The sequence below is a fragment of the Argopecten irradians genome, chromosome 11 (genome assembly GCF_041381155.1).
Source record: "Argopecten irradians isolate NY chromosome 11, Ai_NY, whole genome shotgun sequence".
Lineage (NCBI taxonomy): Eukaryota > Metazoa > Mollusca > Bivalvia > Pectinida > Pectinidae > Argopecten > Argopecten irradians.
In genome coordinates, this window is record NC_091144.1 from 12,141,479 (window position 1) to 12,157,034 (window position 15,556).

The 15,556-nt window shown below is 36.8% G+C and overlaps 1 protein-coding gene across 6 annotated transcripts; it reads right to left on the reverse strand.

The window, feature by feature from the left end:
• Positions 1-2,695: 2,695 nt before the first annotated feature.
• LOC138334753 (multiple epidermal growth factor-like domains protein 10) lies at positions 2,696-14,844 on the reverse strand. 6 transcript variants are annotated; one of them, XR_011210163.1, is made up of 7 exons: positions 14,545-14,844; positions 9,629-11,251; positions 8,459-9,109; positions 8,030-8,147; positions 6,667-6,770; positions 6,124-6,176; positions 2,696-4,094 (listed from the first exon to the last, which is right to left on the reverse strand). XR_011210163.1 is itself a non-coding variant. In XM_069283465.1 (6 exons), the coding sequence occupies exons 1-5, from the start codon at positions 14,657-14,659 to the stop codon at positions 6,131-6,133; spliced, it is 2,553 nt and encodes an 850-aa protein (XP_069139566.1). In that variant the 5' UTR covers positions 14,660-14,844; the 3' UTR covers positions 2,696-4,094; positions 6,124-6,130. The 6 variants fall into 6 exon arrangements, 4 of the variants coding, with proteins under 4 accessions (XP_069139566.1, XP_069139567.1, XP_069139564.1 ...); XR_011210162.1 differs by having other exon boundaries at positions 6,124-6,770; XM_069283465.1 differs by lacking the exon at positions 6,667-6,770.
• Between the last annotated feature and the right edge of the window lie 712 nt (positions 14,845-15,556).

Here is a 15,556-nt window from a genome sequence, read left to right on the forward strand (position 1 = left end):
CATTCAGTGTTGTTGTTTATTTAAAGTCCAACAACATATTTCAATGTCCTGTTTCATCATAAGAGTTTTATGTAGTAAAATACTATTTAAATCTCTGATTTCATAATGAAATAAATGTCTCTGATATATCGTAATGGTTGTATTTGATACCATGCGGGTATGACGTCATGAGTTCTCACACATGACATATGTTGTAATTGTTGTGTACAAAGAGCTTGTTTTTCTGTCACCTCCAATGTTATTGTTTATCTGTGACGTCAGTGTAATGGAACAGTCCTAAATCTAAACTTCAGTTTTAATTAACCAATCACAAACGACTTTCTTAAAGATAATTTTGTATTAGCCAATGAAAAATGACAAAAAAATAAGAAAGATAAGTCATTTTTCATTGGCTAATACAAAATTAAGTCCACGATTGGTCAATGTTCCTAAAGCGAAGTTTTGTTGCCAATGACGTCACACACTTGGAAGTGGTTCGTGTACGGAAATAAAATCTATGATCTATGTTGATAGTGTGTGTTTCGATGTGTGCAACAGATTGTGGGAAACATATCATTGTGATTTAATAAATATATCTATTTCTATTGCCCGTGTTATGTTGTAAGTAATCTGATTCATCCCTCCAAACACATTGATTAGGAAGTACATTGTTGCCACTAATGAGATATCATCCGCATTTCCAAAATTCCATAGAGAACGACTGGAATATCCATTTGAACATTATTTCAAAATTGATCTCATCCACGGCCTTCAAAAAGGCAATAGTTAAAAACCTTGAAGAACAATCCACATAGCGTAGATCTCCGGTAAAGCTACATTGTACATGTACAGTGGATCCACTGTTCTTAAGGACTGTCACCACTGGTGGTAGAAACGACTTTTTAGAAGAAGATGGAAAATGGGAGAACTTTGTTTAATGTGTCGATCTGTCCGTCTAATAAGATTTAACAATGGGAATATAGATATGTTAATTCAAATTAAACACAAAACAGAAAAGGTCCAAAGCACGTTTACAAGTAATTCGATTAACTGGATTCTTGTAGCCAGACCAATGCTATTGGCTATATATGTTCATGTGTAAATTGTGGAGTCAAACAATCGGCATTGTAAGGATTAGGAAGAAGACAACATGTAGATGGTAAGGAAACGGACTACAGTGATGTGGGGGGGGGGGGGGGTTGGACTGATGAGAGAACCCAGTATGTGATGGAGATGAATTTAGTGATCCAAGCTGTTTCTAGGTGTTCTTGGAAACAACTATTAGTATGGCACAGGAAGAAATACCACCCAGGATTAGAAAGAGGACTTCTGAAGCTGAAAAACCGAAGAAGTGAAAAGTCTATGAAGGTAGGGAAAGTGTTGTGGAGCAGGCATCAGGTCACCCTGTCATCTGGTTTATATGTAACTAAAGTAATGGACATTCAGAGTATAAAATAATTAACCTTGAACAACACAAGACTGATAATGAAAAGGAAATTTTAGAAACGGATCACACATGCAAAGCGAAGAAAAACAACACCAGTTTCAAATGATGGGTGCTGAAGGACAAGCATGGCCATGGTTCGGAACTCCTCCTTTCTTCACTCGGAAGAGTACCGCATGTATCTCTCAATGTAGTCAATCATGGCCCCAGACCTTCATTATCTGCAGCTCAAAATTAACTGATATATTTTTAAAAACAGACATATGGAAAATAAATTCTACCAACATCCATACATACCAAACGCTTCAATAGGAAATTATGGCTTTAATTACTCGTGTATATGGTCAAAACGGAAAAATTACCATAAATATTTTGTCAGCTAGGTATCTTTGAGTGACAATAGCTCAAAAACAAGCACACGGACATATGCTTTAATTTTCTTCAATTTTTTTATGATTTGAATTCCTATTCCAAAAATATATAGGAGAAATAAGGTCAATACAAGACAAATTTTGACTTCGAAGAGAAGTGTTTTTATTCATTAATTAGATTACCAGTAGTAATCATAATATTGTGCCATCAGCAATTTACAGGAAAGAACCTTCCGTATAACGTTACAGGAAAGAACCTTCCATATAAAGTGAGTTTTTTTTATTATTTATATTTTTTTGTCAAACAATATCAATTTTTACATTAATCATATAATCATGAAATATGAATATATTTATCTTCCATGCACATCTTGGTAGAGTAATAAAATATACCTTCCGTATAAAGTTACCGGAAAGAACCTTCTGTATAAAGCTGCAGGAACCTTCCGTATAAAGTTACAGGAAAGAACTTTCTGTATAAAGAAGTTACAGGAAAGAACATTCCGTATAAAGTTACCGGAGAGAACGTCCCGTATAAAATTACAGGAGAGAACGTCCCGTATAAAGTTACAGGAGAGAACTTCCCGTATAAAGTTACAGGAAAGAACCTTCTGTATAAAGTTACTGGAAAGAACCTTTTGTTGTATAAAGCTGTAGGAAATAACCTTCCATATAAAGTTACAAGAAAGAACCTTTTGTTGTATAAAGCTGCAGGAAAGAACCTTCCGTATAAAGTTACAGGAATAACTTTCCGTATAAAGCTGCAGGAAAGAACCTTCCGTATAAAATTACAGAAAAGAACCTTCCGTATAAAGTTAAAGAAAAGAACCTTCCATATAAAGTTACAGTAAACAAATGTATTTAGTCATAAGTATATTTTATATAAGGAATTACCATCATCTCTGTTTATATAGACTGATTTAATACAACATTTTTACAGCAATTAACATCATTCAAAGTTAGCTGTAGGTAAAACTTACAATAACCTATTTACCCAGTTCTTAAATCCATCAAATTTCTGCCAAAATAATATAAAAAAGCACACATAAACAATTATAACATTTGTGACACCTGGTAATGACGGATGGGTTGTGATGCTATTCTTACTATATAAACAGATTCTTTTAATTTCATGACATCGTAGAAAAATATGAAACAAAAATGATATTTTCTGAAATTAACATGAACTTTCAATTCACGAACCATATCTATATATATATTGTAAATAAGTATTACGTTATATGTATTCACATACACACACAAGGCGAGGATGTATGTCTAAGTATGAACAGTCATGCCTAGTTACATGTACCTATCGTAATGTCACAAATTACATTACACAAAATACTACCCATTTCATCTTTGGTAAACGCCATGCTGTAATCACATACAGATACTTACTGACATTGAGTAGCTTTTGTGCTGTTACAAGCAGGGATTAAAAATTCAAAAAGACTTGGTGTGCAACAATGACAGAACATGGCTTCACGTACATGTATCTCCGTCACAATACTCAAGTACTCTCTAGATTTAGGTTATTGTGATGTAACGTATGTTAAGTTTGTGTTCGATTTACATTTAATTAGACTTATTTCATTAATGAATTTAACCTTCAAAAATCATCCATATATTTACACCTCGAACACAATCTTCATCCTAATAAATACCACAAAATAAAACAAAGAATATACAGGAATCTGGAATGAAACTTAGTTTTGTATTAATTTCATTGTGTTGGTGAACAACAAACAGAAGCATTAATATCAATCATCTGAAATAGAAAAATTTACTTATCCACCAGAACCATGGAACAGATTGTTTTAACAACTTTCAGGAAATATTTATATTTTGGCGCACAAGTAAGGTCGAGGAATTTATATTAATACAAATGCCTGCTGTCTAAATTGATAAATCATTCCTAAATAAATTACTAACCACGTGATTGTCCGCCCTGGTATTCACCTTATTATACTATACACTGTTCAAGGCGTTTTCACGATTATCAAATGCATATAACGTACGATATTGTCCAATGTTTAGCCGTTTCTGGCAAAACCAACGTGTATGCGTACAATGTCGGGGAAAAAAGCGAAGGAGGTTAAAGTCATGTGCGATATTTGATCTGTTTGATGGACATCTAGCTAATCCACACTATTCCATTTACAGCGTAGCCAATGGTCCCCGACCACAGATGTACGTATTACTGCTATGATCGTTGGTAGATCCACGGAGGTAACATACATCCTGTATTTGTTCTTATCAGTCAATTTCATCTCTAAAAATTACGGCCATGAGCTCTCCTGCAAATAAACAAATGCGATAGTATCCATCGTCAATAGCAACCTCTTCTAAGTTGAGATATCTTTTTCAAGGTAAGCAAAATACAAATTAATTCACCTCAGAATAACAAATTCTGTATCCATTTAAAAATGCAAATTCAATGTACATTTTAACACTTTTACAAATACAAAACAATGTCATTAAAAACTATCGTTATTATCACATTTTGTTATGCACATTTATATCCAAATCTTCGTTGTCGCTGAATCAATGTATTGATATATTTTATATAATATTGACATAATTCATTTAAATGACTGTATGTTAGAGAATAATCATATGCCATGATCCATAAATGAGTCAGTCTGTTTGGACAATCCTTCCCCAATACTACTGGCCTGTTTGATGATAGTAAAATGCAACTAAATTTGGGATCTTACATTTTCAATTCCTCTAATCGACTTTTTTCTTCCTAACGTCTCCCTTGACACCGCCTTGCGCCTGTGAGAAAGACTCTGTGTTATGACCCTTGGTCGAGATACAGTTTCTTTTCCTGCTTAGCTCTCGGCATAGTGGGACAACTGGTTTGCCTGTTTTCAGTATAATGTTACCGGTTGGGGTATGTTGCTTTCCGTCTTTGGCTTGAGATAACACTATGATAAGGCAAAGAGTTCCAATATACTGAAGCCTCTTAAAACATACATACATGCACAGTCATATACACATTCATATACACATCACATTACATACAGGGGAGGCCGCCCATAAATAACCTTGAGTGTTAATAGGATCAACCACCAAACCAACAAACCACTGCAGATACACATTGATGTTGTACATCAATTCAAAAAGACTGCATAACATGAAATTATTCACAGGTAAGTCAAAACAATAACTTATGGCTTTAGTTTTCATGCATTTCCATAACATTGTACTTTGATGCCTTAAGCATACAACAAAAGATACCAAACTTTGCTGGCAAAGTGGAATTCATTCGTACCAAAACTCTGCATTGCTATATGTTGAATTGGTACCAATAAGGTTTAGCAAGGCAGACATTAGGGAGAATGTGCGAGAATTTAATTATATTGTACTATCTGGCTTCAGGCAGATTCAAGTGGTACACCGTTTCCACTGCGACATTCAGTATGAATACATACTACGGTTGAAATCTGAATTATTTAGGGTCTGAACCAAAGGCAATGATCATTGAACAGTATCTGTGTTCCTACATAAGACAGTGCCCGTACCGTAGTATGCAATTAAATTTCTACCAGGAAGGGAATACACGAGTACATGTATGAAACTGTATTTTTTGCAAATCCCATATTGGTGATGAAATGTCAAATGTCGATATCAATCAAACAATGTCTTTATGCAAGAAACTGCATATAAGAATCGTCGAATTCATATTGACGTTTCGTAGACATTTCTTAAAATCGATGGAATAATGTGTATATGAAGGATAGTTTATATATAATATTTACACTTACCTTCTTCCTCTGCTGTAATACAATTGATACGTATCGTACAAGGGGACCAAGCGAGACAACAAAGAGTAATGCAGGTACATGTAGGGTTGCAAGGCAAATTATATCGCGAGTCTACATTCATTTGGCTATCAGGATGCGCATTTTGAGGGGTCCAAAAGGTTAGATATACATTAAGGTGAAATTGCTTCCGTGTTATATGGATCAGCATGCTTAAAAATTACCACATGGAGCTGATTGTAAGTACAGGTATTCAATTCCATCCATATCATTTAAATGTCAAAAATAGTTGCCTACCGACTCGGAATGATTACAAGTGAAGGCGTGGCTCACCTCTCATTTTCAATACTTTTGGTCATTAACACCCCGATTATTTCTAAAAAGATGACATTCTTTATGTTTATTAGGGATGCATAACCTTTGCGGATATAAGAATGTTTGATTTTTTCAGCAAATCTAAGTAATCGTCACATGTAAGTAATTCATATCAAGTCCATGTGAAAATTCAGGTGTAATTTTGGTGTCTTCATTGGAGAAATAAATACTTTTCAACATTTACCGTGGCTCTATTCATTCAGGGTCTCAAACGTAAAACCTTTGTTGGTTTTGGACCTGTAGTATAAAGAACCATAGGGTTGATAAAATATTGTGTTATTATCATACAGCGGTTTCCAATGCACCAAACATTTAGACAACAAAATATCCCAATTACCAAGCAGGCATACCATTTATTGGTGTGTAACTTACATTGGGTGTTTTAGCATATCCAGTGGTGCGCACCATTGGCTAAGCTAGAACACCTAATGTGTGTTAAATACCAATGCATATCAAAAATATGACAACCAATGCTTAAGACGCACAAATGTGGGCTGTGACACCAAAAAGGGCTAACTTGGATAACACCTATAGCAAACGACATAGCAGAATTAAGATGTTTAGAAAATATCAATGGACTAGCGAAAAAATAAGTACATGTATATTAAATAGAATGATCTTTTAATTCAGTGTAACAATAGAGTAATCTGCTAGATACACTGTGTATCGTAAGTGTACAGTCGACTATTTGTACCACCACCATCTACTTCGTATACCTTGAACTTACTTTTATATATACCTAACACCATCATTACATTGAACGCTTATCTAGGGTCTAAAGAAAATTCACGATCGGGTAATCTTGTTCTCGTAGCCGTGGTTCTATTCCGGCTGTAAAATAAACAGAGCCCACATCATGTGTAAACAATACAAGAGGCCCAGAGGGCCTGTATCGCTCACCTGGTTTGTAATGTCAAGTCATGTTCTGAATACAGGTTCATTGTTTCTTTTCTGAAGAATTTGAATATTTACCTCTTATTTCCCTATTGGACCCCGCCCCTCCTGCCCCCGGACGGTCAGATCTAAAACTTATACATGTACTCTAGGACAAGTAGCGATTTAAAGGATTTACCTCTATTTCCCCTATTGGACCCCGCCCCTCCTGCCCCCGGGGTCAGAGCCAAAATTTATAAAAGTTCTGTTCCCCTTCCCCCAAGGATGTCTGTGGCCAAATTTGGTTATAATCCATGCAGAACTCTAGGACAAGTAGCGATTTATAGGATTTACCTCTATTACCCTATTGGGCCCCTGCCCCTTGGGGTTCAGAGCCAAAATTATACAAGTTCTGTTCCCCTTCACCCAAGGATGTTTGTGGCCAAATTTGGTCACAATCCATGCGGAACTCCATGACTAGTAGCGATTTAAATTAAATGTTGACGGACGGACGGACGGACGGACGGACGACGGACGCCGCGCCATGACATAAGCTCACCGGCCCTTCGGGCCAGGTGAGCTAATAAAAAAGTTGGTTATCAAAACAGCCGGATGACTTTTAAAAAAATGAAAATGTCATTAGTATTGTTCTTTGTAAAGGAATTACATTGGGTTCAATTTCAATTTGTTTCAATTTGTTTATTTCCGTAATATTTTCTAATGGTAAGAGAAGAACGCCCTGAGGAACACCAGCAGGTTCTGGCTAACAATCGTACATGTACATTGTATACTATGGTGACATAATTCTGCCATCGTGTTATCGGTAACTCGACTTCATCAAGCTAATTTTGTCGAATACTCTTACAACATGACTAGTTGAGATATTCATGCCGGCAAATCAAAATATACCATGACTTGCCAACATGATCATATTGGAAAGTGAAAATACATTATCATGGACCTCGTCGTAAACAGCTAAAATGACTTTTCCAGATATGAGTCGACTTTTGGACACAATTATCTCGACAAATTTACTTGCCAACATAATTATCTCAACAAGTCGCTTTATAACTTGATCAGTCAATATAATTTGCTCGGCAAAGTTGAATTACAGTAACGCGACATAAAATAATGCGATAGCTGAAATGCCATCAAACTCACACATTTAATATGAGCGTCATGAATCCACCATAATAAAAAGACACATGATACATCACCTTCGAACAACGAAGTAAGAGACAGCAGCAATGAGAGCAACTCCAAACACAACCCCCAGGATGATTCCGGCTATAGCTCCTCCACTGAGGGAGGAATCGCTGTTCTGTGTCCGCTTCGCTGGAAAAAGGCATAATTATATACCACCATTAATATTGCACATTGTATGTAATACTACTAAATCAAACTGATTGTTCGTTTACTAAATTGGTTTCAGATACATGTATGTAATTAAAAGACATTGCACGATACTGTGTGGTTCTGTAACATGCGGTGTTTCATGTTATTACTTTCGCGACCAAAAGAAAATTCGTGAAAGTTGATAAGAACTACTGAAAAGGAAATCCAAAACTGTATTTGTTATCATGGAAAGTTGATTTACAGTATGTGAGACAATGATTCAGAGAACAGAGATGAATTCGATGACTTACCAATGTTGCAGTTGTCACCTTGCCAACCAGCCACACATCCGTTACTGCACGTGCCATTGAACCGCCCACAGGCATTATTAAGACAGTTTGTATCCTCACATGTAACATTGCACATCAAACCATAGAAACCGGCACGGCAGCCATCCTGGCATATACCTGATGTGACATCACAAATCGTCTTCTTATTGTCATCCGGCTGGCAATTCAGGCACTCATCTTTACATGTCATTCCATAATAACCCGAAGTGCAACCATTCGAGCAATAGCCAGTAAATTTTTCACATTCATTTACATCGTTCGTTTGGAAACAATTGCCACAATTTTCTGAACAGAGCAATCCAAAGTTCCCTGGATAACAAGAACCATGAAATGTAAAAGTGCTGTTGTCGTATTTGTTAACACACTCTGGACATGGGATGCTACAGTTGGCACCTCTATACCCAACCCCACTAAAACCAGTGTCGCACATCAGGCAATCCCCGGAAGTTTGGTCACACACGTAACAATTTTCCGGGCATTTTTTCTCGCAGTAACTTCCGTATTTTCCCGGCATGCAACCTGTTTCACAGTGTGTTGTCTGATTACAGGTGACATCTAAACAACCATCACACTTCGTGGCGCAGTTCGCTCCATAGTAACCTGGTTTACATTCTAAAACATACGAAAAAAATCTTAAATATTGGTTAAAATATTGAAATATCTGGCCAAAGGGTACATGTGTTCCCAAGCTTAGTAGGAGAAAGCAGAAATGAGAGCCACTCCGAACACGACCCCATGATGATCCCGGCTATAGCTCCCCCACTGAGGAATCGCTGATCGGTGTCCGCTGCGCTTTAAAAAAACATATTTATCTGTACAACTATCAATATTGCACACTGCCTGTAATACTACTGAAATCAAACTTATTTTGCATTAACTAAAATGGTTTCTGCAACATGTTACAAAGACGATTTACATATGTACCTTGCGTGCCCAAAGTATCAGAGCGCCTAACATGGTCTACAAAAAGCCAAACATTTGCTCATACTGTAATACACTACATGTACGTTAAGGTATGTCAAATGGTTTACAAATAAAGACATCCTTTCTTCACTTATTTCTTTCATGGCAATAAGCCATATATTTCTTCTGAAGCAGTGTTATTAATGGCCTATAGTATATTATATTTACCTGAACATGCCCCTGTCTCCCGATCACAGATGTCCGTGACACAGTGTTCGGAACAGCCGAAGAAACAATAGTGACCATACGCTCCGTCCTTACAACTAAAGCATGTTCCGTCCGTTTGGTTACACCCCTTGTCACTGCAATAGGCGGAGCAGGCAAGGCCACAGTTCTCTGTATAAAATCCAGGTTGACATCCTAGGGTGCAGTTTCCGTCTGTATTGTCGCACTTCCGGTCAATGCAGTTTTCGTTACATTTCTCGTCGCACATATGTGTAATAGATGAGTAATGATAGCCTTCCACACATGGACCATTGCACACTCCAGTCAAAGAACTGCAATTCTGATTTAAACAGTGGCTACAAGGGACACAGTTTCCCTGATACGCGTAATAGCCGTCTGCACACTGGTTGCAGTAGGCATCGTGTTCCGGTGGCAATGCAAACGAATGGCATGTATTACAGTAAGGAAATTCAACACTACATCTCATGTCACAGGTCGGAGGTATCCAGTCACCTAGGCAGCCGTGTTTACAAAGTCCTGTCAAAGGATCACAGGATCCATTGCAGTGGGGACTACATTCCGTGTCACAAGTCGGGCCATGGTAGTCACCAAGACAACCGTCTGTACATGTGCCGTTATTGGTGTCACATGTGCCGTTGCAGTGCTCACTACACGGGCAGCATCCTTCGTCCTGAATAAACCAGGATTCGTTTTTACACTGCAAACACTTATAAGTCCCTTGTGTGTCTCTTTTGGCGCACTCAGATCGACGACATGCACACATATCACCGTAAACTTCATTCCAACCATCGCACATTCCGAGACAGCTTTTGCCGTCACGGGAACACATTTTACAATGACTCGGGCAAACGTCCTGACACGTATCACCATAGTAACCATCAAAACATCGGATACATGTGCTGTCATCAATGCAGTTTGAACAATTACCAAAACATTGCATTGAGCAATCATCTCCAAACCAACCTGCTGCGCATGTGCAGGTTCCTGTGAGTTGATCGCACTGGTTATCCTTGCAATGAGCAGGGCATGAGGCATTGCAATGGCCACCTGTCCGCCCCGGCAGACACTCGTAACAGTGCTGTTGGCCAGAATTATCTATACATTTCGAGCAGTTAGGATCTTTGCATCGCTCATAACACATATCGCCTGTATAGCCAGGTTCGCATTTAATACACGAGCCCGTGGTTTGAAAACAGCTCGAACCGTACTCATTTACACAGTGTTCAGGGCAGCTATTGTTACATCTCGTGCCCCATCTGTCCCCGTTACAGCCGTACGAACAGTCTCCTGTCTTAGCATCGCAACCATGCCTACAGTCTTCCGGACATTTTTTCTCGCACACGTCTCCGTACCAATCCGGTTGGCAGCCAAAACAGAGACCAGACTGCCGACACCCGGAGTAACAGTTAGGCGAACAGGTCTCGTTACAATAGTCCCCATGGTAGTTCTGGGCACAATAATTACACAAACCCGTCGTCTGGTTACAGCCGTAACGACAGTTCGATGTACAGTTTAGCTCACATTCATCTCCATAGAAACCACTAACGCACGTACCATTGCAGGTGTTGTTCAGACAGACGCCATTGCAGTTAGTACAGTTTTCACCTGCAGTATGTAACGGAAACAGATTAAAGCTTCATTGTAAAACATTTTGCAACAACACATTACGGTGATAATTGACGAAAAAAAAATCACAATAAGACATCTCAATATTCTGTACAATACATGCCAACGTCAAATGTATGTATAGTAATATATAGCTTCAAACAGATCGTTCTTATTTAAAGATGCATTTCTAGCTTTGATCTTGTCCAATGCAGCATTATGACGGACATATGGATTCAATACATAAATATCTCGAATCCACATAACAATTTATCCTACTTAGGAAGCCATGGACATATCTCGTTCTGTGTTCCACTGGATTATGTACAGAAAACATTTCATGAGTAATAAACTAATTTCAGGCTTCATAGCAATCCTTTAACAGAAGCGACGCCCATCTTTAAAGTCATAGTTTTTCGTTATTCGATTCAGTTTTGCTTTGAGATATTTCAGGGGTGGATATCGTGACGCTGATAGATGCTGACACAATGCCAACTACATGAATAATGAATATGCATGCGATGAAATTCACAAACAAGTTTCCGGAAAAAAGGGAAATAGGATATTCTGCTCATAACTGCCAATGCAGCAGTTTTTTAGACAAATACTTCTACCTGTAAAGAAGTGTTTGTTTTTACGATATTGATGGTACAGTATATCAAAACACGATGTATGACCTTATCTAAGAACAAATTAATTTCAATAGTCACATAATAATTCCATACAAAAGTTAATGTTACATCAATATTTTGCGTTTTGACCAGTTTTTAGGTCTGAAGTCTGTTAGGTCTTTGGCTAGCTAGAGACATGCTAGAGTTAGAGCTTTTTTCTACTTACCGGAAGTGTTAGCAAGATTTCTTAAAATCTAGAGAAGTTATGTTAATGAAATTTGGAATGATGACAAAGGTCATGTTGAAGAGAACATTGATACAATTTGAAGATCATATATTCATCCCTTTAGGAGATATCGACATATTTGTACACTGTTCCTATATAGCATATGTCTTACTGGGAGGAGTTTTGTTTCTGTGTTTTATGCATTTTCAGCTGTGATATTATGTCATAGTGCACAAGTTACATTCTGAGTATTCTGAGTATTGATGCCAAATAATGGTGCATCATCCGAAGTATCTTGGGAAATTTAAAGATGCTCCACCACTGACAAATGGTATTTTTTCTCTATCAAAAACAGGAGCAGACAATTAAGTATTTTTCTTCAGTTACAAAAGTTACTTACTTTACACAATTACCACCATTGAAAACTTTGAGCTTCTTATTTTACTTAAAGTGAATAGTCGGGCAAAGAAAACCAGTCTAAATGCGTCCATTGGCCTTCCAAAAGTTCTCACATATTAATACGACGTTCAAGTTCTGCTTAGTTTCCCAGTTCTGACCATTAAAGTAAAGAAAAGTTGAAAGCGTTGAAAGCGAGGCTGTGTGGAAATGTAACCACGGACATAGTGAGCCGGGAGGACGTTTTAGAATTCCCATACTTTAAATTAATTTCTTCGTACGCAGACAGATTTTGACGAGAGATTTTATTTTTCCATTTCATAAGAAATTATACTGGATACATTCACACCATTTTTACCGACTTTAGCATTCCTTGCCCGACTGTTCACTATAAAGTTGAAAATATGAAAAAAAATTAATTGCATCCCGAAACAATTCCGTTGCACTATATCCTATATGGAATGAAGTAATAATTGCGCATGCACCAAAGGCGAAAAGAATTATTTCATGTTATTTTTTGTGTTAATTAGGCATATATATACATGATTAAACACCAATTATTGTTCAAATGATGAATATCATTTATGAACTGTCGGCGGTGGAGCATCTTTAACAATTGACCAGGGCTATACTGGCATTTTTTAAAAAGAGACAATTTGTTGTAATTCCCAATCTTAATTTAATTTATAAAATGATTATAGAGATATTATAATAAAAAGCATGGATCAACTGCAGTGCACAGCATTGCCAGAGACCTCCGAGGCCATTAGCCTCTTGTTAACATTGTACTAAGAATAGCTGTTTATCAATCAAATTTGGGTCAATTCTGTGTTGTGACATGTATAATCGAAAACAATGCATATTTCTGTAGTTATTTAAGGTTTTAGGAATCTTTTATGTAAAATCTGATCATAGTAATGGTTTTTTTAATTGAGAAAATTTAATCAGTATTTTGCCGATTACATTTTGCATGTGTTTTAAAATGAAAACGATAATATAAAATCCCTGTGACTTTTAACTACATATATCTTTAACGTGTCAAATAACAAACGTAAAGCTGAACAGGTTACGAATACAGGTACAATTTAACGATCCTGAACTCTAGTATTGTGTACTTTAATCCTATTTAACTGTACATGTACGTACACCGTATATCCTTATAACATGTTCAACTGATTACACATGCTTTATATGAAGATATTCACGTAATACTATGTTTAAGTAAAGTACACATATATACAAATACAATGTACATATATATACGTAAACTCGCGATCGGTAACCAGCTGCGTGTTACCTTTACCGTTATAATAAGTCACCTGGTGATACATCGTTGTGTACGGTCCACATAGCCTTTGTTTTTTTGTTTGATTAATTAACGTCCCATTAACAGCTATGGTCATGACTCATTTAACACGAAATTTAAAACTGTCTTACTGGTGACAGGGGAATGTTTTATCCCTGCACAATCGTGTGTTTATATTATACTACTTAAAAGAATTCTTTTATCATTTTCACTTCGGTTATAAAGCAAACGTGCAAACCTTAATTTAATTATTCGATAAATCTTAATGATTTATCAGCAGATACGAGTACAAACGTGTTATATGAAATCATATTGCGAGCAAATGTTCATAGATAATTAAGATATAAAGTTGTTCATAATGGCAATAAGAACGGGACATTAGAACCCATTCATTCAGAGACAATATTGAAGGCTTGTTTTGATCATATGAACATTGGCATTAGATATTCGGACACCGCTGTTCACAGCTTTCTCCCTATTTTCTTGATTCGTGATTTGACCTTTGAACTGATTATGATACGATTTGCATAATGCACATGTGTAGCAGTGAGATGCTACCAATCTTTTTATGCGTTCTTGCACTCAGTCAAACAAATTCATTGGTTTTTTTTTTGGAATTTCCTGCGCTTTACATATATCATATCTATGATGTCATCGGCCATCGTACTACATGCATTATTGAACGAAATAAATCCTTTCTAAAAATACAGGTGAGAAATTAAATTCTTCAATAATAACAAATTATTAACAATACCTAGCGAGAAATCGTCCTCTGGTATCAGATGCTGGGAATTCACGGTTGACTGTAAACAACACAGCGTGAAAATACATAAGGTTAATAGAACCAATACACTCCATCCATCTTCCATGGTTAATATGTCACTGGGTGGGTATATACACGTTCATCTGATACTATCACAGACCAGCTACACTGATAAAACTAACAAATGTAGCCATATATTTATACAAATCATACAAAAACTTTCCTTTCATTAACAAAAAAAAATTCCATGACTTATCCATCTTACTCGTAGATGTATTTTATAATTTAACCGTATTTCTAAACACCTGGTTGTGAAATATTTTGAAATCGTTATCGAAGAAAATGTTACCAGATAGTTGTGTATATTTATCTAGTGATAAGCAGCTATATAAGTAGGCTGCCCCCTAAAACGGACAAGCGGATCGCGGAACGATAGTTCTATAAGGAAGAGTTGTTATAGATTATCGATAAAGTCTTTACCATAATGCTATCTTCCTTAAACAGACACGTTAATAAGAGAAGTTGACTTTGATAATGAGTTGTACACTCCGTAATATTTAGCAATGCCTCCGTGTCCGTACTGTTGTGCCGTGTCCGTTCCGTAAACTGATGACGCTATCTAAAGGTGCGGGTCGCCTACATACATGTATATAGATATAGGTCGTACCTCTCCTTTGATAACAGAAAATTAATGATCAGAGGAATTGATCTGGTAGCACAGGAATCCCACTGTACTGTAACCTATTATACATATAAAGGTGGTCCTATGCACTTTTCGGAAAAAACTATCAGATATGTTGGTTAAATTTCAAGTAATCTAGAATAAGAGATTTTGAATACCTTTGGTTGCAAAAGGTTTCTATTAATAGCTATGGTCATGTAAGTACGGCGTTCCATGCATGCGGTGTGTTAAATGTATGTTTTGCGAGGTGCGTGTTTAATTACGTAAAAGAGAGCATTTTTAGGTCATATTTTAATCGCCTTTTGTCCTTCGTGCGTTCGT

Coding starts and splice junctions, on each gene's coding strand:
- LOC138334753 (XM_069283463.1), bottom strand. CDS start 14,659: ATGGAAGATGGATGGAGTGTATTGGTTCTATTAACCTTATGTATTTTC. Junction 9,110..9,628: donor GGAGACAGGGGCATGTTCAG/GTAAATATAATA, acceptor CGTATGTTTTAG/AATGTAAACCAGGTTACTAT. Junction 6,771..8,029: donor TCTTACTTCGTTGTTCGAAG/GTGATGTATCAT, acceptor TTTATTTTACAG/CCGGAATAGAACCACGGCTA.